The 26,257-nt window shown below is 40.5% G+C and overlaps 1 protein-coding gene across 1 annotated transcript in view; it reads right to left on the bottom strand.

Moving 5' to 3' along the window:
* Nucleotides 1-6,873: 6,873 nt before the first annotated feature.
* LOC149474314 (START domain-containing protein 10-like) overlaps nucleotides 6,874-26,257 on the bottom strand; it is a 111,170-nt gene continuing 91,786 nt past the window's right edge. The window contains exons 3-6 of the mRNA XM_089653372.1: nucleotides 25,777-25,880; nucleotides 18,659-18,776; nucleotides 17,240-17,292; nucleotides 6,874-9,082 (exon numbers count right to left, since the gene is read on the bottom strand). Of these exons, the coding sequence (XP_089509498.1) occupies nucleotides 8,852-9,082; nucleotides 17,240-17,292; nucleotides 18,659-18,776; nucleotides 25,777-25,880 (506 nt within the window). The 3' untranslated portion in view covers nucleotides 6,874-8,851. The remainder of the gene's footprint in view (nucleotides 9,083-17,239; nucleotides 17,293-18,658; nucleotides 18,777-25,776; nucleotides 25,881-26,257) is intronic.

The raw sequence follows: 26,257 nt of genomic DNA, 5'->3' as shown, positions 1-26,257 counted from the left end.
TATGGGGGCCCAAAACCAATGAGCACCTTCGGGTTTTTAAAGGCCATGATTCCTTCATGTCGCTTCTTTACTACCAATCAAAGTTTTGGAGGCCCGGAAATGCCAGGATAGTACAAACACCCCCCCTTCCCCAAATGACCCCTTTTTGGAAAGTAGACACCCCAAGGTGCTAAGAGGCATATTGAGTGCATGGAAGATTTCATTTTTTACCACATGTTCTTGGAAAATGACATAAATACACATTTTGCTAATTCTCCTGAGTATGGGGATGCCACATGTGTGAGACTTTTGGGAGCCTAGCTGTGTACAGGGGCTGAAAACGAATGACTACCTTCAGACTTTCAAAGGGTGTAATTCCCTTACTTCATTTCCTGACGACATGTTTTGGAAGCCCTGAAATGCCAGGATAGCACATACACCCCCAAATGATTCCTTTTTGAAAAGTAGGCACTTCAAGGTATAAGAGGCATGGTGAGTATTTTGTAGATTTTTTTCAAGTTTTGAAAATGAAAAAAGAAAATAAATACATTTCGGGTCCGTCAATTGCAGTGTTTGGAGGTCTAATTAGGGGAGCGTTTTGCCTTCCTGGCTAGCCTCCTTGGCTGTGTACTGTGCCTTTGTCCAGCAGCGCTGTCTGGTATCCTTCCAGTTTGTGACCAGCGTTGGGTGTCATTGCTTGTGCGCAGCCTGGCGCATGTACAGTCAGTACAGCCAGACCAGGTGACGTCACACACTGGCCAGCGTGGAGGGCTCGGTTGGTACAAATACATAGAACATTGGGGGTTTTAAACCCCTCATAATTACTTGGTGACTGGTGGAAATATTTTGAATCAAGTGGATGAACCCTCTGGTTTCCCTTTTTTGCAAGTCAAGCTCACCAGTGAGCTATATACCTGTATGTACTGTATATATTACTTTCTAAGCCCCTTTATGTAGGGTTACCCAACTAGATTTTTATATAGATTCACATATGTCCTTTTTAGGCTATCTGCCTCAGGATATGTATTCTGCATATTAGGAATAGGACTCAAAATACTATAGACATCTTGTCCAACACAATCTGTAATCCTAGGCATTTGCACCAGGTGAGTATAAACATTTAATCAAATGTTTAGCATAGAACTTTGTTGGTTATGTCAATTCAATGGGTTGATAAGGTAAAGTGTTTTACCTCTAGACTATGGTCCTTGTATGTGTGTATGTCCCCACATCTGCTTGGTACCTGCCACTGTGCCACTTCATGCCTCTTTACGTCCTACTTTTGCAAAGAATATTTTGCAAGTCTTAATGTCTTTGGCTACTGCCCAATAAGTGTGGTTATGTGTTATATGTCTATTTTTATTATATGTATCTTCATTTAGAAATTGTACCCAAGCTCCTGAAGAAGCAAGCACACACAAAACATGTTGAACCACATCAGACTATTTTGAATTCCATCAAGTCAGTCTGGGTCTTACTGGACCCCAAGCATTCATCTTTCCAACTATTGACATATTGGGGTTTCCTTGACCCATGTTCAATAACAATCTCTAAACCTGATGCTTTGAAAATATCTGTCAAACTGTATTTATGCAAATAATTTTTGTGTTGTTCAATAAAATGTATACTTTTAATGTATTTGGTGCACATAAAGTCCATGTTTTCTTAGTTTTTTTTCATCCATATGAGTTAGGGCAGGGGTGGGCAAACTTTTTGACTTGAGGGCCGCAATGGGTTCATATATTGGACCCGGGGGCCGGACCAAGAGTAGATGAATGATGTGTATGTGTCATCCATAGTAAGTATAGTAATATTCCCCCATAGTAAGCATAGTAATTAATCCCCCATATAGTAATTCATCCCCCATAGTAATTCATCCCCCATATAGTAATTCATTCCCCATATTAATTCATCCCCCATATTAAGTCCCCAAGTCCCCCCTGTGTCAATTCACTTACCTTTGCTCCGCGCGTTCCTCTCGCCGTGTTCCCGCGCCGTTCCGGTGTAGCATGAAAATCTGTCTCCTATGAGGATCTGTCCCCCTCGACGTATCTGCGCATGTGCCAGTTTCAGGCATTAGCAGCCGATCAGCGATCTCCGGCACATGCGCAGATACGTCGAGGGGGACAGATCCTCATAGGAGACAGAGTTTCATGCTACCCCGGTCTTCAGAGCGGACTGTGAGAGGAGCCTAGCTCCCCTCACATTCTCCGCGGGCTGGATTAAAAGGTCCGCCGGGCCGTAGTTTGCCCATTGCTGAGTTAGGGCATGGCACAATATACTTTGCATACACTCTCAGTACCACCCTGTGATTGCATACTCATAACCACTCAATTTAATCTCATCTACCCAGATGTTTTATTGGGCGTATACACATCTGCAAATTTCTAGGACAGGTGTTTTACAAGGGGCCAAATTTTGTGGAGCTGATCATATTCAGGGTCATCCCAAGGAGAACAGAGTGTATTGTTGCTGAAATGCATGAAACGCATTACATTTTCATATCCATGTCTGGCCATTACAGCAGAGAACATGGGTATATGATGAATCAGGTTTGTGGAACAATATGACCGCAATTCATTCTTTTTTTTGTAATGCCCATGTTAAGGGTTAGGCCAAAAAAAAATGTAAACTCGGAAACTGCAATACGGTTCCACTTGATTGGTCTGGCAAGGTGAGAATCTTGGTTGGCAGTGATATACTGGTAAGCATAAAGATTTATTCGGTCCACAATTAAGTTATACTGTTCTTCCATGAAAAACAGTAAAAAGAAGAAAAAAAAAATCTAAGTGATTTGTTAATTTGCGGTTTCCACATGAATTCTGGGTTGGACTGTGAATGGGGAGATAATAGGTGCTACTGAATCTAGGGGCTGCCAATCAGGATTTGCAAGCACATCTGGAAGACTACTATGGGCTCTTTGGGCCTTTGTTCGAATACTTGGTGGCAATGGGACACTACTAGTGCCAGCCACATCACTAGCACGGCCAGTACTTCTGGGACTCGCCACACCACCATGAGATACAGCAGTACTGGTGTGTAAAAGGCCAGGATGTACTAGGCTGCTGGTGCTTGCTAGATCACTAAAAAGGTAGTGCAGTGCTAGCACTGGCACTTTGCCGCATATTAGATTAATTGTGCGTTTCTAGCACCTCAGCAACCAGGGCATGAGGTTGGGTATGCCTGACCTCAGCAGAGACCTATTCTTCATTGTCTGAACTCCCAGTCATGGTGCCGCTGCTTTCTACAGGTTTGATTTCTGGGCCTGATTCTGACAGTGAGGACTCCCCTTTTGCTCTCATCTGTCCTACTCAGAATCCAGAAGGCCTTTTCCCTAGTGTACCTTTCTTTAGACATTTTGTCCAATAGATTTACAAGTACCTAGTGTGACTAATGGGAAAAAGATCAAGGCTGTCAGGGACTGCTTGAATCACTAGAAATAAAATTACCTGCTAATGCTAGCAGGGATCAGGCCCGATTCTGCTAATGCTGTGGTTTTGTGTACAATGTATCTGAGGTGACAATGATCTACTGACACTGCACTTGTTTGGGGGAGGGGCAAAATGCAAGTTCTGGCAGGTATTGGGACTTTTCCTGCTAATGCTGCATTTTTGGGGACACTATACTAGCAATGGTGGCCATAGGGTGTCTCTGATAGTGTGGTAGGCAAAGGGTTAACTGTGGATAATGTGGTGGGCAATCTGATGCTATCTGACTTCGCCTGTGACAGTAATACAGTGATCAGTAAAAAAAAAAATAAAAAAAATCTGTACACTGTCTTAATGACACTTGTGAGAGAGTGAAAGGGTTAACTGGGAGGGTGATCAAAGGGGTTAGATGTGCCTAACTAGGTGTGTGCAAGTGTAGATGTGCAGTTTCTGCTCACACAGGTCTGCTCTCTTCTCTCTGAACCGAAAAGGTCTCAGAGAAAAGATCTGTGCAATTTCTGTATCTGTGTTTACAAAACATGGACACTGGTGCTCTGTGATTCGGTACAGCCGATCAACAGGTACAGGCCAAAAATCATTGGACTGGACCTCTTGATCGACTTGTACTGTTCCAAATAACACAGCTGGGGCGGCCGGCGTCTGCGCCCCCTACCCAGGAATGGCAGATCATATACATGTACGCAATCTGGTGCAGCAGTGGTTATAACCTTGAAGGAGGTATAAGTACTAAAGCATCAGATGAGTAGGTAGGATATGATTTAAAGCTTAACATCAGTCTGGCACAGATGAGCTCCTCTCCTGTACTGAAATTGCCCTTATTTCTCCATATATTATGATCTTCTGACAGTGTGCATATGAAGCTGTGGCAAGTCCAACAGAGCCCACCTCGTTTCTTCGTTAAAAGATTTTTAAGCATCAGCTAGCCCTTTCCTCCCTAGTCTTACTATCCCTGGATTGCCTCTTTCATTCATTAGATTTTAGTACTTTCAATCATAGAGGCTCAATGTCACACATGGGTGTTGCCTAGGGCAGTGCGCAGGCAACTGCAGTCTGCCTAGGAATGCCCAGATCTCCAAGATGATATCAAGGCATTGTGATATTTGCAAAACTCACTCCAAGATCCAGCTTATTTCTTGCAAAAGGGATGAAGGAACATAAGAGGAGTACAGAGAGAGAGTGTTATGTTTTCTGTGTACAATGAGCTGGCCTCTCCCACAGTCACAGGAGTAAAATGTAGAAATCTGAATGAACACAGAAATAACGTAGTTTACAGAAGTGGTACCACATATGTTGCAGGTAACTAGACATTTGCAGAACGATAAACTTTGTTTCTTTTCATTTCAATTCCTTAAATAACTTTGTTCAGTTTCAATTTGTTTTCATTTTTTTTTCATTTATTCGTTTGTCCAAATTCAGAAAATCTGAATCAAACTCAGACTGAATTCAATTTAAGAATATTCAAATCGAAAAGTATTGATTGAATCAGCATTCAAATTTATTATATTCGAAATTCGAATTTCAGAAGATGGTTATATTCGATTTTGCTCTAATCTATTCTACTGGTTTTTTCTATTAATTCCTTTAATTTCTATTTTATTCTATTTTCTGTTTTGTTTTACTCTATTCTTTTCTAAAATATTTTATTCTATTCTTTTCGAAATTCAAATTTGGGAAGCCAGCTATATTCCATTTTATTCTACTCTTTTTTTTCTATTCTATGTTTTTCTATGCTATTCCTTTCTATTCTATTCTTTTCTAGTCCATTCTGTTTTATTCTATTTTTGTTTTTGAATTCAATTTCAAATTTGATTTGAAATCTGGACAAAATTTAGTTCCTTTATTTTGGATTAGTCTAAATTCGTTACTATTCTGAAATTCTGATTCAACCGAATCCCTGAATAACGTGTCTACAGGTAACGCACTTCTTCAAGCAGCAAAGTAATGACTGTCAAGGCACTTTTTCAATAGCAATATTGTATGAGCTTACAGACCATAGAATTCCTGTAGAGTGCTTCCCTTGGAGGAGGTATATGATTACTGGGTTGCCCTGACATCCCTTGATGTTTATCCAGCTGATGGTGAGAGACAGTTCTAAGAAGCTGACAGAAGAGATAACCTGTAAGGGGAACCTTTTTCCCTATCCAGCGGAGTTCTATCTCTGACCTGCTCCCACAATGTGAGTGCACTGAATGATTCAGAATCTGTTTTGTAAGCAAAGCGGTGTCAAAATTGCTTGCTATATTTTGGCATCCAATAGGAGATGCCAGCCTTTCCAAAGAGCTCATAATAGGGGACAAATTAGTGCCCAGTGGTTTCTTGCCAGCCTGAAGAACCAACAAGTTAGTGGAAAACTGCAATCCAATACCTGCCTGCAAGCACAAGAACCTAGTGATGTTGGTAGATTCAAAGTACTAAAAACTGAAAGTTCTTATTTAACCCCTTGATGCCGACCACACGCAAATTAGTGGCTTCACAGAACTGGGCTTTTTTCCCTGGGGCCTCTAATTTGCGTACCTGTCTTTCTGCTGGGAGTGCACTGCACAGTGTGCTCCCAGAACAAAGACTGGGGTGTCACTGAGAGCCCCGGGTCCTATTCTAATGCTCGGGACCCGGAACTCCCAATTCCGGGTCACCTGATTGCTTTGATAGCCTCTGATTGGCTGTCACAGTGATCAGTCACTGTGAGGCACGCCACCCTTGTTTTCTCTCTCTGAATGGAGGAGAGAGATACATTGTATCTGTCATTTCAGAGAGAAAAAAAAAAAAGTGTAAAAAATAAATAAAAATAAACAAAAATACCTAGATCAAGGTTTGAACTAGGTCTGTGCCAGGGTTAATGTAGGGTTGGGGTCAAAGGTCAGGCTGTTTTTTTAGGGGGGGGGTCAGGTTTTGTTTTTTTTAATTTCTAAATTAGTATCAGTTAGTGGCAGAATAAAAAAGAAAAGCATATTGCGTATTATGGTTTCTGGACTGAACTACAGGTACAAACAACAACATAGACACGTGGTATGATTGAGATTGTCAGGAGCAGGAGAAATTATTTTGGGTTGTTCTTTGGTGGTAGGTTATGGTAGTAGCAAGAGATATATATAGCTACATTAAAAAAGGTTTTTTTCTAATATTTTGGGCCAGTTTTCCTTTGGAAATATAAAAAAAATCAGGAGATATCCATTACTATTTACCACCAAAAGAAAGCCCAATTTGTCCTGAAAAAAACAAGGTATAGTCCACCTGGATCCACAAAGTAGTTGTGATGATATGTACGGTTTTGCCAACACATGTCAAAGTTGCAAATTTGTGCTTAGGTATTAAGATTTGTTTTACCCTTAGGCATGAAGGGGTTAGAAATGAAATTCGCATGTCGATAAGTAGGGAAGAAAGGAACCAGGGAGGTCAAAATATGAGAAGATTAAACTTCAGCTTTAAAGACCAAACTAATACAAAATGACTTCACTCATTTTATTGCTCAAGAAAATATATATAATTTATAAGCACACACTTTCTTTTTGATAAAGATTATATCAGACCAAACTGCCATTTTCAAAACAAAAAGGTCAATTGCAATCAAACTATTTTTACTACTAAAATGTTTTTCATCTAAATTAAAGATCCATAAATAAATATAAAGGTCTGATTTGCTTGTTTAACAAAAAAAAAAAAAAAGATAGAATAAATAACTCAGAATAAAGGCAGAAGTCTCAGTTAAATGTACAGTATGTGGAACCCACAGACCACTATCAAGGTGCTTCAACTATTGTGGTTCTGTTCTAAATTATGGGAAGAATAATATTAACACACAGAGAAAATGTGTTACCTTTATAAAGGTCTTACAAGTGTATCAATCGCAGGCCTCTCAGGTATGGGACTTTTAACTTAACCTCTTTGTAGTGCAGACACATGATAATTGGATATGCAATCCCTTATAAAATGTTAGAACATTAATTATCCATTGTAGAAAATGTCATTAAACTTTGTTTTCTGGATGCTATCCATAGAACCAAATGAACATTCACAGTTTGGAGTTAAAAATTTATGGTTTTTTTTTGTTCTCGAAGAATAGAGTCCCTCACATGTTGCCATCTTTGAACAGGGAGCTGATAAACATTCGCATAATGTAGCAATGAAAATGGGGTTCAATTTCTAAATTATACAAACATTAAAGGTAAATAAACTGCATAACAGGGCAAGGGTATATAACTTTTCAAATTGTATCTGAATCCCAAGACAAAATGTTTTGTATTACAGCTTACCAACCCTTGAATGAGGTGGTTCCATTAGTATTCTTTTCAGGCAATCTTCTCTTTCCAGGACGCAGAATACATGGAGGATCACTGTAGTTGTGGCAGCTACTACAGTGATTATCCTATTCCACAGGGATTGGACAGGTATGGAACAAGCTGAATCAACGCAACTATACAGAAGAGTCCATACCTGGAATTTCACTTTAAATCGGGTCTGCCTTTGTTTATCTCTATTACAAAGGGAACGATGGGATAAGTTGTTGACAAAAGGTAAGATAGTTTTGCTTTCTAACCAGCTCACAGGAAGTGTCAAGGATACTGCATTTCTAGCAATATCAACAAGTATTTTCTGTGCTTGAGGAAAATGTGCCTAGGCTAAAAAAAAAAAAAAAGAAAACTAATTGAAATATATATATTTTTTTTTAATTTTGCAAGTTTAGAAATACATTACAAGAGGGAAATTGGGTAGAACTCCGGGGCCAGGCTGTTGACATTAAAAGTATCTACATACTCTAAAATGAAACCTTTCCCAAGTGAAAAATGGGAGACTGCCATTGTAGACTGCAAATGATAAATGGCCTGGCTGTCCTGCTCACTTTAACTCACTGTCCCAAAGAGTATACAAAAGGACTTCAGACTCTGCTTTGACTTTGATGTGTATATTTGTTCTTTATCCTTGATCCTGGGGACATCTTTCCTTCCAGAGCTGATGTTCAATACCATGGTGGTTAGGAGGGCAGCTGCACTGACAACTGACAGATACAAATATGGACATAAATATGTAGCAAATCATAGGGAAATAAGGATCATAAAAGTTTTCAGGAACTTGCTGTAACAACCCTTACAGGAGTTATTCTTAGATGTTTGCTCCTAGCCTGTCCACATTTATTTCTATGTGTGTGAGTAGTCAGTTTTGAAAAACAAAAACAGAATATTAGGGAATTTATAAGAGTAAAATTAGTATGTAGATGGTGTCCATTAAAGATTTCCCTTCAACAGGACTTTTTCAAATACACAACAACTTGTTCCTGAGTTGTAAAAAGTATTAAAAAAAAAAAAAAAAAAAAAAATCAGAAAAATGGTAGAATCGGATGGGGTGAAAGGGTTAACTAAGTAAACTGGCTGTGAATCAAATTTTGTAGCTGGACAGAAGAAAATATATGAAAGAATAAAAACATCTATTTAAGAATCCTTTGAAAGGCCATCTTCATCATCACTAATGTGTGTTCTTTCTTCAGATACTCCGCTTTCATCTATATTTTCCAGCTCATCAGCCCTCTGGATTGCCAAGTCTTCCAAATTCACGGTCGGAAGGGTGTTCTGCTCTGGATACACCCATGGCTTATAAAGTGGGTCATGTTTTCTCTTCCATTCAGGATACTTTATGCCAGCTTTATAGATCTTTTTCATGGCCTGTAGAGCAAAGGATTTAAACAAATGTATTAGTATGAGCAAACATAGAAGGACAGAGTTCTACTATGAAGTCTTAATGTCTTCTTAGGTGGTACTTTGTTAGGTCTTGTAGATAATAGAGGGCGTTTTTCAGTAGGCATCAAAGTGCACATGCGTCCAGACTATGCACTGTATAACTAAAAGGCAACCTTTTTTAGACTCTTTAGATAGAGTGGTGAAGAGTTAGAACTACCATCAGGATTTTACTGTTGTAAAATCCCCATTAGTCCCCATTAGGGAGATTGACAGTCTACAATTGTCCTGATCACCAATGTCACCGAGAATGAAAGGGAGGGCGAATTTCACAATCAACAACTTCAGTTGCCACCAGAACAGGAATGCAGAGTATTTTTTCCACTCCTACTCTATCCAAAAAAAGAAAAAAAAATGTTGGCTTTAGATATACACTATATTGCCAAAAGTTTTGGGATGCCTTCCTTTACACGCACATGAACTTTAATGGCATCTTAGGACGTAGGGGTCAATATTGAGTTGGCCCACCCCTGCAGCTAGAACAGCTTCAACTCTTCTGGAAAGGCTGTCCACAAGGTTTAGGAGTGTGTCTATGGGAATGTTTGACCATTCTTCCAGGAGCGCATTTGTGAGGTCAGGCACTGATGTTGGACTAGAAAGCCTGGCACTCAGTCTCTGCTCTAATTCATTCCAAATGTGTTCTATCAGGTTGAGGTCAGGACTCTGTGCAGACCAGTCATGTTCCTCCAGCCCAAACACACTCATCCATGTCTTTATGGACCTTGCTTTGTGCACTGGTGCAGTCATGTTGGAATAGGAATGAACCATTCCCAAACTGTTCCCACAAAGTTTGGGAGCATGAAATTACTCAAAATGGCTTGGTATGTGGACACCTTAAACTATTACTAAACCCAGGACCCTACATTCATTTTATCTGGTCTCCTACAGTATACAGAACATGGAAATGCAATTATTTTAGTAAATGTAGACTGCTAAATACCTTTTCTCATTGGCAGTTATAGCAGTCTCGTGACTATCAGTGTCCAGCAGAGCACTGGTTAAAGCTTGTAGAAGTTTTCATTCTGCTCCAAGAGGATGCAGGACCCTGACCACTCTCCAAAGAAAAAAAAAACCCTCTCTAGCAATACACACCAAACTGAGCATGTGCAGAGTGACTCCGCACATGTCTTATCAGGAGAAAAGAGGGGGCCACTGGAAGAAGGGGAGGATCAGAGAAGTCAGGATCAAACATCCTTTTTACACAATGCAGAGGATTAACCTCTTAGGTCCCACAGCGAGTATAATAAGCATGCTTTACTGCATATACAGACCGATTTTACTGTTGTGGGTTTAGTAACACTTTAAGAGTTTCCTTCATGGGAACTAAGAAGCCAAGGCCAACCCCTGAAAAACAACCCCACACCATAATCCCCCTCAACCAAACTGTACATGGCACTGTACTGTGGCATGCCTTACACCACTGCACTTGATGCTTTGCACTTGGTGATGTAAGGCTTGGACAACTGCTCAGTCATGGAAACCCATTCCATGAAGCTCTCTACACACTGTTGTGTTAATATGAAGGCCATGCAAAGTTTCGAGGTCTTTAGCTATTGACTCTGCAGACAGTTGGCGACTTCTGCGCACTGTGTGCTTCAGAATGCGCTGACCTCGCTCTGTCATTTTATGTGGCCTCCCACTTCTTGGCCGAGTTGCTGTTCCCAGTTGCTTCCACTTTGTTATAATACCACTAACAGTTGACCGTGGAATATTTAGTAGCAAGGAAAGGTCATGGATGGACTTATTCCACAGGTGGCAACCTATCACGGTACCACGCTTGAATTCACAGAGCTCCCAAGAGCGATCCATTCTTTCACAAGTTTGCAGAAGCAGTCTGCATGCCTAGGTACTTTATTTTATACACCCATGGACATGGAGGTGACTGGAATATCTGAATCCAATGACTTGGAGGGGTGTCCCAATACTTTTGGGAATATAGTGTACTTTAGGTCCCTGTTCACAACATTGCAATTTGTCATGTACGTTATTACTTGTGCCAATGCATGTGTTCAGCTTTACTGTTGATTTTAATAGTGCTCAGTCAGAAAAAACACATAAAATGCAAAGCAAAGGACATGGAAATGAGTGAACCTGCCTAAAGCACTAACATGTTGATAAAGTGTATGTAAACACAAACTTTTTATTTTTTTTATAGAGCAAGAAATGGTTAGACCCTATGCCAAGTTTTTATTGTGATTTGCGTTACTGCTGGAGAGATTCGCCCTTCTATTTGTCTAAGTGTAGCACCCTCTGCCCTGGGCAGCCTAAAGTGCTATGACTGCTGTACTATGGCTGGGCTGCCATCTATTTGTCAGGTTTCTGCAGGTTCTCCTCAAAGTGGTTCCAAAGCCTTAAGGTTTTTTTTCATTATATGCATAAAGGTAGAAGAACCTTCTGTGTTGCAAGATCCCCGCAGCCCTCCCCCCTTACTTTTACCTGAACCCGATCCAATCCAATCCAGTGATGTAGACGAAAGCAGTGAATCTCGCCGCTGTCTCCCTCCTCATTGGACAGCCATTGGCTACCATTGCTATCAATCAAATGCTGTGATGAAAGAGGAGGGGGGTGGAACCGAGCTTCTGTGTCTGTAGCCTCTGGACAGGTAGGGGATGTAATTATTTCCAGAGGCTCCTTTGTGAGTCTTCGCTACAAAACTAACAATTGCCACCAAGACAGAAAGTAAGGGGAAATCCTACATTTTAAGTTGTCACAAGACTAAGAAGGGAGGGGAAAAGCTTTTAGTAGGGACAAATGCTTGGATGACAAAAGTATAAGATGGGAATGCCCCTAACTTTGGTAGCTTGTCATCTCACATCCTGTTGCACTATTAACTGAAGGTAAATCTCCCTAGCAGACCATTGTAAAAAAAAAAAATATGTAATAACCTAAGGGTTTTAACCCTTTCCTGCTCTACCCAAAATACATTATAACATGCAGTAAAGACCTCGAAAACACCTTGCAGGCACTGTGAGACTAAGAGAAACCAACAGAAAATCTAACTATAGAGTCTTAGTTGTGATCTTTGAGGTCAAATTACTCCACAATACCTGCAGCCACAGATGTAATATAGAGTGTTTGCTAGAAAGAATTTTAATTGCTGGTTAAACCAGGGTGAAACTACCAACATCTAAGTACAAGTGGGCATGTGTATTTCTACTTGAATCTTGATGTAATCTTTGTATTTGTTCCAGCGTATGTACAGTAAATCCAACTCTTGTATTTTGCTTCTGTGTAGGAGCTTCCTGTAATTAAGACAGGTCACTGCTGCACTCTCTCCTTGTACAGGGGTGACTGGTCTTGTATTCAACCCTATAGTTATGCAGACAGCTTTAATAGGTGGACCTGCAGGGTCCCTCCCACAGCTCTACTCTTTCATTCTATGGTTTCTACCCTCTTCACTCCTTTCTTCTTTAAACCTTTGCATATCCAGAGTATATGTATATAAGTAGTGTATATAAGATATATCTGTATATACACTACTGTAAAGTGTGTTTTATACATATTGTGTGGGTACACAATTTGAGTTAGAATATTTTTTTTCTTCTTGCATTATAGTAGAAAAAATTTCCCTAGGTCAGTGCAACCACTAATATTCCTCCTTAACAACTGCTGAGATAAAATTTCAGCCTCATATGGAATGCATTGTTATCATTGAACGAATTTAAAAACTTGCATTGTGGAAAGGAGCAGCAAAAAGCATGTATTAGTGTAGCAAAGCAAAACAAAGCAGATCTTGCGTGTACATTTTAAAATAAATATTAAAGCGGATCTTCACCCTTTCATCAACATTCTTTTCTAGTTTCTTTTCTAGTTTCTCCCCCTCCTTTTTTTATGATTTTTGAGAAAGTACAGTATGTTTTGTACTACAGAGCAGCACTTCCTGCTTTCTTGCCTAGGCTCCCATTGCCTCCTGGGATTGCCACATCACATATCCCAGATGGCAATGGTTTATCGAGGGTGCATTCACACCACAAGAATCAGTGTGCACGCAGACACGTCATCCTTATTAGGGTGGGCACAAGTGCCATGGGTCACTACAATGCTCTCATACTGTAAACTATCGACCTCTGTTTGCATTCGGCAGAATCCCTTGTGCGTGCGCAGACATGCCGCAGGTCTCAAATACCTAGAGGTGTCCCGCGGCACATCTGCACATGTGCAGGGTTTTTATAGATAGCAGTACGTAAGGGGGGGGGGGGGGGCAATTAGGTCAGGGTGAAGTTCATCTTTGAGGCCTTCACACTTGTCTGTTTTCCTGCAGTAATAAACAGGAATGTTACATTGTAATGCATTTTATTTAAACATTCCATTATTTCCTGCGTGGCTGGTTCACATCTATGTAATGCAGTTTATGGTGTTTTTAAAGGGAAACTATAGGAGCTCAATCACACCTAGGCATGCGAAGTGTGAATGCTTCTGTCAAGGTGAAGACTATTGTTTTAAAAATGCACAATACATAAATTTTTATGCATTGCTATACATTCCTGTGGTCATAGAAATGTGTTTTAGCATAGTGAAAAATGATGCTCAGCAATGTGAATTTCCACCTCTGATCTCAAATATTTTGCAGTTCACCTGCTGTTCCAGCATGCGTTAAAACTGTCTGAAATATTCAGATCCCTGTACATACATTTCCAGTATACCATCATCTGACAGTCAATATACTGACGATTTTTTCAAATACACAGATGTCATAGGTGACAATGTACAAAATAAACTTACAGAATATATAAAGAAAAAAAATATTAAACAAAATGTGTATATATATATATATATATATATATATATATATATATATACATACAGTTGCAAGAAAAAGTATGTGAACCCCTTGGGATTACGTGGAGTTTTGCATGAATTGGGCATAAAATGTACTCTGAACGTCATCGAAGTCACAACAATAGAAGAACACAGTCTGCTGAACATAATACTACACAAACATTAGATGTTGCCATGGTTTAATTGCACATAACATGTAAACATTCACAGTGCAGGGAGGAAAAAGTATGTGAACCTTTGGACTTAATAACTGGTTGACCCTCCTTTGGCAGCAATAACCTCAACCAAACGTTTCCTGTAGTTGCAGATCAGACCTGCACAACGATCTGGAGTCATTTTGGACCACTCCTCTTCACAAAACTGTTTCAGTGTAGCAATATTCTTGGGATGTCTGGTGTGAATCGCTCTCTTAAGGTCATGCCACAGCATTTAAATCGGGTTGAGGTCAGGACTCTGACTGGGCCACTCCAGGAGGCGTATTCTGTGCTGTTGCAGCCATTGTTTTGTTGAATTACTTGTATGCTTTGGGTCATTGTCCTGTTGCATCACCCATCCTCTGCAGAGCTTCAGTTGGCGGACAGATGGTCGTACGTTTTCCTGCAAAATGTCTTGATAAACTCTGGAATTCATTTTCCCATCAATGACAACAATCCGTCCAGGCCCTGAGGCAGCAAAGCAGCCCCAAACCATGATGCTCCCTCCGCCATGTTTTACAGTGGGGATGAGGTTTTGATGTTGGTGTGCTGTGCCTTTTTTTCTCCACACATAGTGTTGTGTGTTCTTCCCAAACAACTCAATCTTGGTTTCATCTGTCCACAGTATATTTTGCCAGTAGTGCTGTGGAACATCCAGGTGCTCTTTTGCAAACTTCAAACGTGCTGCAATATTATTTTTGGACAGCAATGGCTTCCTCCGTGGTGTCCTCCCATGTACTCCATTCTTGTTTAATGTTTTCCTTATTGTAGATGTGTCAACAAAAATGTTAGCATGTGCCAGAGATTTCTGTAGGTCTTTAGCTGACACTCTGGGATTCTTCTTTACCTCATGCAGCATTCTGCGCTGTGCTCTTGCAGTCATTTTTACAGGACGACCACGCCTAGGGAGAGTAGCAACAGTGCTAAACTTTCTCCATTTGTAGACAGTCTGTCTTACCGTGGACACATGAACATCAAGGCTTTTGGAGATACTTTTGTAACCCTTTCCAGCTTCATGCAAGTCAACAATTCTTGATCGTAGGTCTTCTGAGAGCTCTTTTCTGCGAGGCATGGTTCACATCACACAGTGCTTCTTGAAACCAGTAAACCCAAAACAGGTGTGTGTTTTTTAAGGGCAGGACAGCTGTCAGCAACACATCCAATATCATCACACTGATTGGAGTCAAGGTTGGCTCACTCCTGGCTCCAATTAGCTCTGGGAGAAGTCATTAAGCTAGGTCCTCACATACTTTTTCCTCCCTGCACTGTGAATGTTTACATGTTATGTGCAATTAAACCATGGCAACATCTAATGTTTGTGTAGTATTATGTTCACCAGACTGTGTTCTTCTATTGCTGTGACTTAGATGACGTTCAGAGCACATTTTATGCCCAATTCATGCAAAACTCCACGTAATCCCAAGGGGTTCACATACTTTTTCTTGCAACTGTATGTATATATATATATATATATATATATATATATATATATATATATACACACACATACATACATACATACACACACATATATATATACACACACATACACACTATATTGCCAAAAGTATTGGGACACCCCTCCAAATCATTGGATTCAGGTATACCAATCACCTCCATGGCCAAAAGGTGAAGAATGAAGCACCTAAGCGCGCAGACTGCTTCTACAAACATTTGTGAAAGAATGGGTCGCTCTCACAAGCTCAGTGAATTCAGGCGGGGTACCGTGATAGGTTGCCACCTGTGCATCCGTGAAATTTCCTTGCTACTAAATATTCCACTGCCAACTGTTAGTGGTGTTATAACAAAGTGGAAACAACTGGGAACAACAGCAACTCGGCCACGTAAAATGACAGAGCGGGATCAGCGCATGCTGAAGCGCACAGTGCGCTTAAGTCGCCGACTGTCTGCAGAGTTAATAGCTAAAGACCTTCAAACTTTGTGTGGCCTTCAGATTAGCACAAAAGTGCATAGAGAGCTTTATGGAATGGGTTTACATGGCCGAGCAGCTACATCCAAGCCTTAAATCACCAAATGCAATGCAAATTGTCTGATGTAGTGGTGTAAAGCACGCCGCCGCTGGACTCTAGAGCAGTGGAGACATGTTCTCTGGAGTGACCAATCATGCCTCTTCGTCTGGCAATTCGATGGACATGTCTGGGTTTGGCAGTTGCCAGGAGAACGGTACTTGCCTGACTGCATTGTGCCTAGTGTAAAGTTTGGTGGAGAGGGAATATGGTGTGGGGTTGTTTTTCAGGGGTTAGGCTTGGCTCCTTAGTTCCAGTGAAGGGAAATCTTTAGGTGTCAGCATACCAAGACATTTTGGACAATTTTGGTGGAACAGTTTGGGTTTGCCCCCTTCTTGTTCCAACAGGAACATGCACCAGTGCGCAAAGGTCTATAAAGACATGAATGAGTTTGGGGTGGAGGAACTTGACTGGCCTGCACAGATTTCTGACCTCAACCAGATAGAACACCTTTGGGATGAATTTGAGCAGAGACTGCGAGCCAAGTCTTCTCGTCCGACATCAGTGCCTGACCTCACAAATGCTCTTCTGGAAGAATGGTCAAACATTCCTATAGACACACTCCTAAACCTTGTGGACAGCCTTCCCAGAAGAGTTGAAGTTATCGCTGCAAAGGTGGGCCAACTCAATATTGAACCCTACGGACTAACACTGGGATGCCATTAACATTCATGTGTGTGGAAAGGCAGGCATCCTAGTACTTTTGGCAATATAGTGTAAATATACACACATATATATACATACACACGCATACAGGGGTTAGACCCCTTCCAAAAAAACACTATATGAGTGAGTGTGTGTGTACACACAATTTAAATCAGTTGAAACTATAGAAATACATTATGTGCCTGAAAATACCAGGATGCTTTTATTAGTTCATGTAATCTTCTCCTCCTCTCTAATTTAATCAGCTATTTACTGGAGTTACTCCTACGGTGGACCAAGTCTAAATTATATTGAGCAGGGAATGAAGGAATTGTTATTTAATAACAGGTTCAACAGAGAGCTCTATATTTGCCAGTAATGTAAATATTGTCGGCATATATATTACCAAACACATAAGAAATCTTTATTTTTACACTTACCTTTGGAGCCACAAACTGAGATACTTTATTTACTACCCACTTTGGTAATGACCCTGCAATAAAAGAAAGAAAAAAACGAAAACAAAATCCAGTTAAAAATGATAGAAGCAGCACATTTTACTTATTGATCCAGCATGGTACACATTTGTCACAAAGCATGGAGTGCCATCTAATGGTCAAAAATCCTAAGTGCAGTATACTCAGTATTTACAGTATTCCTATGAAACAATGAAAATTCAACATATGAAGATTTTTTTTTTACACGTTTTGTTACAAATGGGATATATGCATGTAGATATTCACTAAGTTGACTCCAAGCTTTGTGCCCTTCGGTATCAGGCATGTGCTTTGAGATGGTATTTCTAACCCCGCTCTAAACATCAGCCCAATGCTGACCGCTTGTGTCCCAGGAGGTAGTGTGGGAATTTTGGGAGCCTATGTGCAATTAAGCTGCTAAATGCTTAATTGGTATCCTGGATTGCTCACCCACTCACCACGGCACAAATTAAAGATTAAACAAAATTGTGGATATTTAAACTTGTAATTAGAAACAGTGAAAAAACATTGACCCTTCCAGTCATTAATTCAATAAAAATTCAATAAAAACAGCAGTATGCCACTTTTATGAAAAAAATATGAAAAGGATAAAACAAAATAAATTAAAAGCAGCAGTAACACTCTTTACGGTGGCACTTCTAGACTCCTAAATGAGTAGTGATTTTTAGTAGAAGTAACTGGACCATGAGATCCTGGAAGATCACAGTCCAAATCTCACTCTGCAAATTAATTCAGCCATAATCTTTGTGGTTAAATTGAATACATTGATTTTAATATAACCACTAAGCTTCCTTTTGAATTATTGTTTATAAAGACACCAGGCAGAGCAGAATAATGCTACAATAACCAATTTCTAATATAAAGTAAAAAAGGTAAAAATATTTCCACACAATAATGTAAAGCAGAAAAGGAAAAAATTTCCACTCAAAAGAAATTTCACCTTGTGCCATGCATATAAGCCTCCTTTCCCTTACTCCCCACCACCAGCTGTGATGATGTAGAACAATCCCATCCCCATTGTTTCATGTGCCTCTTCTGGCAGTACCTACCCATTGTGAAGGCCATTATAACCAAATGCTTTTTGCCCTGTAGTTTTGGGGATATCATCCCACCCACATGTGGCGAGATCTTTCAGAAGGGGGAATGGAGGGCCACACATCCTTTTAGTCAAAAAAAAAAAGTTAAAGTATAGGCAGCGGATTGGGTTTTACTCTGAAAAAATACCTGCTGACCTGCAAATCTGTCCAATCCAGATCAAATCTCAACCCCAGTGGATCAATTCCTTTTCAATGATTATTTTTGTTAACAGTACTTAGATAATTAGATGGAATAGAAAGCTGATATACAGTGTTCTGGAATTACCTTTGGGGTCGACTTGTGTGAGGTAATAGAGTACGCAGCTGTTTTCCCCATTGGCTTTAATGAGATATCCAGTCTGCAAAGAAACCGCTCTCACAAAGTCCTTACGAGGAGGATGTTTCTACAAACAGAAAATGTTCTAGTTACAATTAGCCTGGTGTACAAGATGTTTTATAGATTAGCAAAAAAAAAAACAAAATGTTTCTTTTTACAGCTTAAATTTTGGAACACTAATTGGTAAAAAGTGTGCCGGTGAATGGCCTGTCTATGCTTAGGTTTTGAAGCTCCTGTTACTTAGATAGCATAAGGAGCACTTGAAGCAATGTAAACCCAATTACCTACATCTCATTTGACCTTTAACGCGTTGATATTTCAAAACTTGTGTAATCTTTTAAAATTTGCAACTTTTATTAACTTAATGCAGTGAGTGTTACTTCCAGTTATGGGGCGACGACTATGTCCCGAGAAGTCAACCTGCCAAATGTATGAGATGCTGACATATGTTGTACAGATAGGGTCCACTGTTATCACCTGTCCAAAGGAATGATGATCAGCTGAAGCAGGACTGCATGCAAGGTGGCTGAATGAGACCAGCAGCACTGAGATGATACAAACAATTAAAAAGGTAAAACCAGTATATTAGGAGAAAACAAAAACATGGAATAGCTGGAGGAAAATAAAAACCACATGGAATAGCATTTGCTTATGATATTCAATCCTTTGGCAAACTAAATTCATCCAGTTTGGGTTTACATCTATTTTAGCTTTAGACATACAGTAGGATTCTGATGCTCCTTGGTGCCCAAGGCCAGGAGGCCCATCTATTAGTATACCTCCCCAACTTTCTTATACTAGAAAGAGGGACACCACTTAGCATTAAGAATGCAGATAAAGCAAAAATCCCTGCAATGCTCCAAGTTAAATGGGTTAGGAACAGGGCTTTTTTTCAGCGAGGACGCAGGGGAATTCAGTTCTAGCACCTCCAGCACTGAATGTACAGTATGTAATGACACGGGGTGCTGGGGAGTGCTGGAGAGTCTATCAATGCTGGTTGCTGGGGATCTAGGGTGCTAGAGGAGATGTATTTTTGTAGTGAGGGGGTCTATTTTTCCTGTGGGTGAGTCTTATATTGCTAGGGGTCAATCATTGCTGGGAGGGATCTACTGTTGAAGGAGGAGTCTGTTGTTGTTGGCTGCTGGAGGGTCTATTGATGCTGAATGTTGTGAGTCTATTGTTGCTGAGGTGGGTCCATTGTGTTGATGGGGGGCACATTGCTGCTGGCTTCTGGGGGATCTATTATTGCTGGAGAGAAAACAATGTTGATGGGGGGGGTCTATTGTTGCTTGCTACAGGGGATACAATTTACTGCCTTTCTTGTTATCATTAACAAGTTCCATAAAAATTACCTAGCATCTCAAAATGATATTTGGTTTGTATTCTCTAAAAGAGGTAGTACATGGAGGTGGGTAGGGGGTGGAACCAAGGAACGGTGCTTGCAGGTGGGTAGGGGCAGGAAACACAGGGTAACTCAGAAGGTGAGAGTACTTGCACCTATTTTCTGAGAAAAAAAGGCCTGGTTAGGAAGAATTCATACATAAAAATACTCTAATTTTTTCAAAGATCTAAACATTAGACCAAAAATAAGGACAACGAAGAAGAAAAGAGGGGGAGAGAGATTTGGTTCAAAGGCAGGAACAGTCAATTGAAAGCTATGTATTAGAGATAAGCAGATGTGTATTCCCTCAAACTCAATTTTGCATCAAAATTAGGCAAGCTAGGCTAATCTACATCAATGAGATGTTCACACTGGGTGTATGATTTGCTTGAGTGAACAGATCCATGAATTCTGCCTTCAAACCACTTGTTAGTTGTTTTTTGCACCGAGCCAAGGAATGCCAAATGTAGGATACGCAGTGGCAGGGGCTTATGTGTATGAGCCCTGCTATTAAAAAGGTGTACAGTACAACATACACATATCTAGATGTTTTTCAAATTTCTTTCAGACTTGAGCATTTTTGTTTTAGCCAAAGGAATGTGAATTACTAGGAGAACATGGCTGTTTAAAAAAAAAAAAAAAGGTGCATTTTTCAGTTGCTTTTAAAGGTGCTCCCATTGAAATCTATTGTAGCCAAAATACACACGGCCGTGCTCCAAAGAAGCTCCTGTATTTTGTCTGAGCATTGAGTGACAGCCAGGTTGGATTTGATTTAAAACAAACTGATTTAAATCACGATTTAAATCACTAGTCAGTAAGGCTTGATTTAAATCAGTTTTCTACATCAAGACTAATTCTTGCTGGTATAACTTTAATATGCAAGTAGATGAAGATTTTTAGAATAACAACTTTTCATATTAGTTTTTTTATCCCCAGTTTAATAGATTAATCATTCATATTTGGACAACTTTTCTGTTGTATTTAGGAAGGAGAAAAATAATCATTACCTTAATAACAATTTAAATAGATTTATTCAACTGAAACAATAACATTCCAGCATATGTTATTTGCTTAAACAAACATCCATGTTTGTTAACTAATTTGGCTAAACAAAATATATATATTTTAAGAAACTTAGACTGTCAGCCCCTTCCTCCTCACACTTAGTTTCACTTTCTTCTTGTGCAGATCTATTCCAAACAATCAGAAAAATATTGTTTCTATTCTATTCACTGAACTTCTTGAAATTTAGCACTGAAGGGGTTGATTCTGTATTCATAGGTTTGTAGAAGTTAGGATTAAGGTCTTTTTCTTAACTCTGTTCATGTTATAACATTTTTGCTGTGAAGAAAAGGCATGTGATCTCCGCTGAGTCAAATTCAGTTTTGAGAACTGCAAAAGTAAACCAAGCATCTGTGATAATATCTTGTAGGCAGAGAAACTGCCCAATAATCTTACAAAAACCTCTGGAAGAGCATGACATTGTGAATGGATTCATGGAATTTATTTACCAAAATAATTAAACATATACAGCCTTATTCTACATAATTAAAAAACTAATCTTTATTTCATGATGGAATAACCTTTGAATGGTAATATATTTTCCTCAAAAAGCATTTTATTTAAAAAAAATCCAATTTAAATTAAAAAAATCTGATTTTTTTTATTTTTTTTAAAAAATCATTGATTTTTATCCACCCTGGTGACAGCACATCATTGAAATGTGAACAAGCACAACAGATTAGCATACAACTCTGGTGCAGAGCGTGGAAGCACTTCTTGAAACGCGCTGCAAATAATTCAGGTGTGAATGACGGCTAAATTGCCTTCAATTGTGAAAATCAATGGTTATCAGTGAAACGTATTTTTGAATGGCAATGCTCAAATCTTGAATATTTCTGAATCTCATTTTAACATATCTAGCCAATTTCTAGCTGATACTAGGGACAATGACCCAGCGCTGATTATACAGGCCAGGCTAGACCCAGCTGCAGATCTGAACTCCTTCCAGAAGATACCATGCCATTTGGAATGTCATCTTTTGGCACAGTGAATGTGGCTCAGCACATGTGAATGTGAATTTCACCAATGATATAAGTAACAATGATCCCTCAGTATCACCTTTCCTTAAAGAAGAAATACTGTAGTTTATAAAAAAATGAAAGGTCAGCAGCTACAAATACTGTAGCTGATGACGTTTAATAAACAGACACTTACCAGCTGTGGAGTCCAGCGCTGCCATCATTCAGGCTGCTTCTTCGCCAGTCTGTGGGTCTCTGGTGCTGCCATCTTGCTTGTGGGAAACTGGTTGTGACTTCCTGCTGTTCTATTGCCAGCTGCCAATTGCACATGTGCAGCATGTGCTGTGCTTTCAGACTGGTCCCACAGCCTTCTGGGACATGTGATGTGTCCCAGGAGGCTGTGGGTGGGGGGTCAACTTCTGCTCTTCTCACCTAGGTGAGAAGAGTGGAAGTGGGAGCAGCTACCTGTCAAAAATAGGCACCTACTCCCAGAAAAAAAAATTGAAATGATGAAAAAAGGTGGGAGGAGGGGAGGAGGAGGATGAGTGGAACCTCACATTTTAGGTAAAGTTACTATTTAACCTTTAACCAAGTTCATACATATGCAGTGTGGGAAGTGCTACAATCCCTGGGCATTTCCCACATCACATTGCACTGTGTTTCGTGATCTGCTGGGGGTGTCAATTCAAAGTTAACACCCCAAACGCAGGTTGCAAATGCAGTGCATTTGCCTGCACTGGGTCGTATTGTACAAAACAACCATGTGATCTGGTTTCAATGCAGCTTAAAAAAAAAAGGTACCTGCGTACTTTTTTGTGCTATTCAGAGTGAATGGGCTCAAACTACGTGGCATAGAATCGCATGTGAATTACACAGGAATGCGGTGCAGTTCCTGTGCGATTCACACTCGTGCTATAGTATCAATCGGGGCTTACGGTCGCCATTGTGCTGGCAATCTGCACTTCTGTTTCCAGGCATTTTCAACATTTTCAACCAACAGTCATCTGTAAAATTAAGATAAAAGGTACGAGGGAAATGATCATCAATAGTTAAGGTTGTTTCACAGACTCTTGGTGGTGAGTTCAGTAAGTGTTTCTGATCAAAAGCTGGTTGAAGGTGTAACCTTTCAGCGCTCTAACCTCCTTAACTTGGCTCCCACCACAAAGTTAATCTACAATTTTAAATTTGGGAAATGAACCCTAAACAGTTAATTCCCACCGTTTCTCCCTTTTCCATTGAACTATGAACATATGGATAAAGGCAATGTACCACCAAGACTTTCTACTAAAACCTGGAAAAAATATCAAAACCATTGTTGGTAGGTTGCCTTAAACTGGGCTTTAACTGGACAACAATATCATCTGAACTATTTGGCTTCCCTGTGAACTATTAGAAAATGAAAATCAAGAAGTGCAGATTATACAGAATAATACAAAGGCTATTTGTATGGCACGCTATCAAATACTACCTTACAATTATCATCATGCTGCAGTATTGCTACTCAGCTTTGACCTATGTCATGGTCGTGCCAAGAAATAACACTGCTATAATAGTGCATTATTGCCAGACCATTTGAGCACTATTACCTCCAGCATTAACTGGGTTTGCTCCAGGGAAGGGGTCTCCAAACTTTCTAAACAAGGGGCCAGTTTACTGGCATTCAGATTTTAGGAGAGCTGGACTGTTCCCACTGAGTCTAAATAATGCCCCATCTTTGGTATTAGAGAATAGTGTCCCATCATTGGTGTCAGTGGGAAGAATATTACCTGATTGTTGGTGTCAGTGGAAGGAATTATGTCCCATTATTGGTGTCAGTGGGAGGAATAGTGCCCTATTGTTGGTGTCATTGACAGTAATTATGCCCCGTTGCTGGTGTCAGTGGCAGGAATAACACCTCAAGGCATCCGGCCCCTAGGTTGGAGTTTGGAGACTGCTGCTCTAGAGCTACTACTCCCCCCCCAGTGTTTTTAGCAAGAGCCCATCAGAAGATATCTGTATAGTAATGGCCAAACAAGCAGTGGCTTTTTAATTGGCTTTTAGCTGGGTATAGCTTAATTTCTCCAATCACAGACTACACATCTGATATTTACATACCAAGGAAATTGTAAAAATGTGCATATATATATATATATTTATTATTATTATTATTATTATACAGTATTTATAAAGCGCCAATAGTTCGCTCAGTGCTGTACATTACAAAGGGGGACAGAACATGTGACAGAACAATACCAATACAATGCAAAACATGAGGGGATCGAGGGCCCTGCTCTTTGGAGCTTACAATCTAGGAGGGAGGGGATAGTGGTACAGGAGGAGATAGCTGTGGGGGATGGAGTGGTAGGAAGAGTGGAGGAGGTCGGTCAAGTTAGCAGGGGGTAGGGTAGGCTTCCCTGAAGAGATGGGTTTTCAGGGTGCGCCTAAAGGAGAGGAAAGTAGGTGATAATCTGATGGGTTGGGGCAGGGAGTTCCAGAGGATGGGTGACACCCTGGAGAAGTCCTGGAGGCGGGCATGGGAGGAGGAGACCAGGGAACTAGAGAGAAGGAGGTCTTGTGAGGAGCGGAGTGTGCGTGCTGGGCGGTACTTGGATATTAGGTCAGTGATGTAGTACGGGGCAGTATGGTGGACGTCAATGTTAGGATTTTGAATTTGATCTGTTGCGCAATCGGAAGCCAGTGGAGGGATTGGCAGAGGGGGGTGGCGGAAACGGAGCGGTTGGAAAGGTGAATGAGTGTGGCAGCCGTATTCAGGATCGACTGAAGCGGTGATAGCCAGCGGCGAGGCAGGCCAGTGAGGAGGGAGTTGCAGTAGTCGAGTTGTGATACGATGAGGGTGAGGGAGTGGATGAGCTGTTTAGTGGTTTCTGGGGTTAGGAACGCACGTATTTTGGCGATGTTGCGGAGGTGGAGTCTGCACGAGTTTGTTAAAGATTGGACTTGGGGCTGGAAGGATAGGTTGGAGTCCAGAATGACACCAAGTACTCTGGCCTGCAGGGCGGGTTTGATATTGGCGTTGTTGGATGTGATGGAGAAGTCAATGGGGGGTGGGGTCCGGGCTGGGGGGAAGACAAGAAACTCGGTTTTGGAGAGGTTCAGTTTAAGGAAGTGGAGCGACATCCAATCCGATATGTCGCTCAGTAGGTGTGTGATTCGGGCAGAGACCGAGGGGGTGAGGTGGGGGGTTGAGAGATAGATTTGTGTGTCGTCGGCATAGAGGTGGTAGTTGAAGCCGAGAGAGTGTATGAGTTGGCCAAGGGAGGAGGTGTAGATGGAGAAGAGAAGGGGCCCAAAGACAGAGCCTTGAGGGACCCCAACAGAGAGGGGGAGTGAGGGGGAGGTGGTAGCATTATAGGCAACGCTGAAAGAGCGTTGTGACAGGTAGGATGAGAGCCAGGAGAGAGCAGAATCTCTGAGGCCACACACAGGCTGTGTGTGTGTGTGTGTATATATATATATATATATACACACACACACAGGACATATATTTGCACATACACATACATACACACACACATACATATACACATACACACACACACACATACATATATACACACACACACATACATATATACACACACACACACACACACACACACACATATATACACACACACACACAGTATATTGCAAACTAGTAGACAAAAAAAAATTTAAAGACTCACCGGATGCTTTACTGAATAATTGATTATCATGTAATCATTGCCAAGGGGTAACCAAGACCGTAAGGTTACAAAGTCTCTGTTCTTTAGGGGACTTGGACACTTCCCTGTGATGAACAGATAAACTATTAGAGAGAATTAAATTCAAGAAGTGCAGATTATACAGAATAATACAAAGGATTTTTGTGTGGCATGCTATTAGCTAACCTTACAATTCTCATAGATTTCATAGATTAGAGGCATAATTGAACTTTGCTGCCAAAAGCAAGTCTGTCAAGTGCAAAAAAAAATCCAAATCCTTGAGGAACTTGAGACAAATGTCTGTAACCTTTTGTGCAATCTGTGAAATATGCAGTAGCCCATGGCACCTAGGAAGTTTTGATTAGTTATGTCATACTTTATTGAGTTGATTTGCTTGTGGCTTATAGCACATCATTGCTCTTTAACCTGTTAGCAAACATCCAGTATGTAGGATTTACAATCC

Source organism: Staurois parvus, unplaced genomic scaffold (assembly GCF_062004578.1).
Source record: "Staurois parvus isolate SC_StPar_1 unplaced genomic scaffold, SC_StPar_1.0 ptg000006l, whole genome shotgun sequence".
Classification (NCBI taxonomy): Eukaryota; Metazoa; Chordata; class Amphibia; order Anura; family Ranidae; genus Staurois; species Staurois parvus.
Note: the sequence above shows the minus strand (reverse complement) of the source record. Positions and strands in the feature narration are given on the sequence as shown.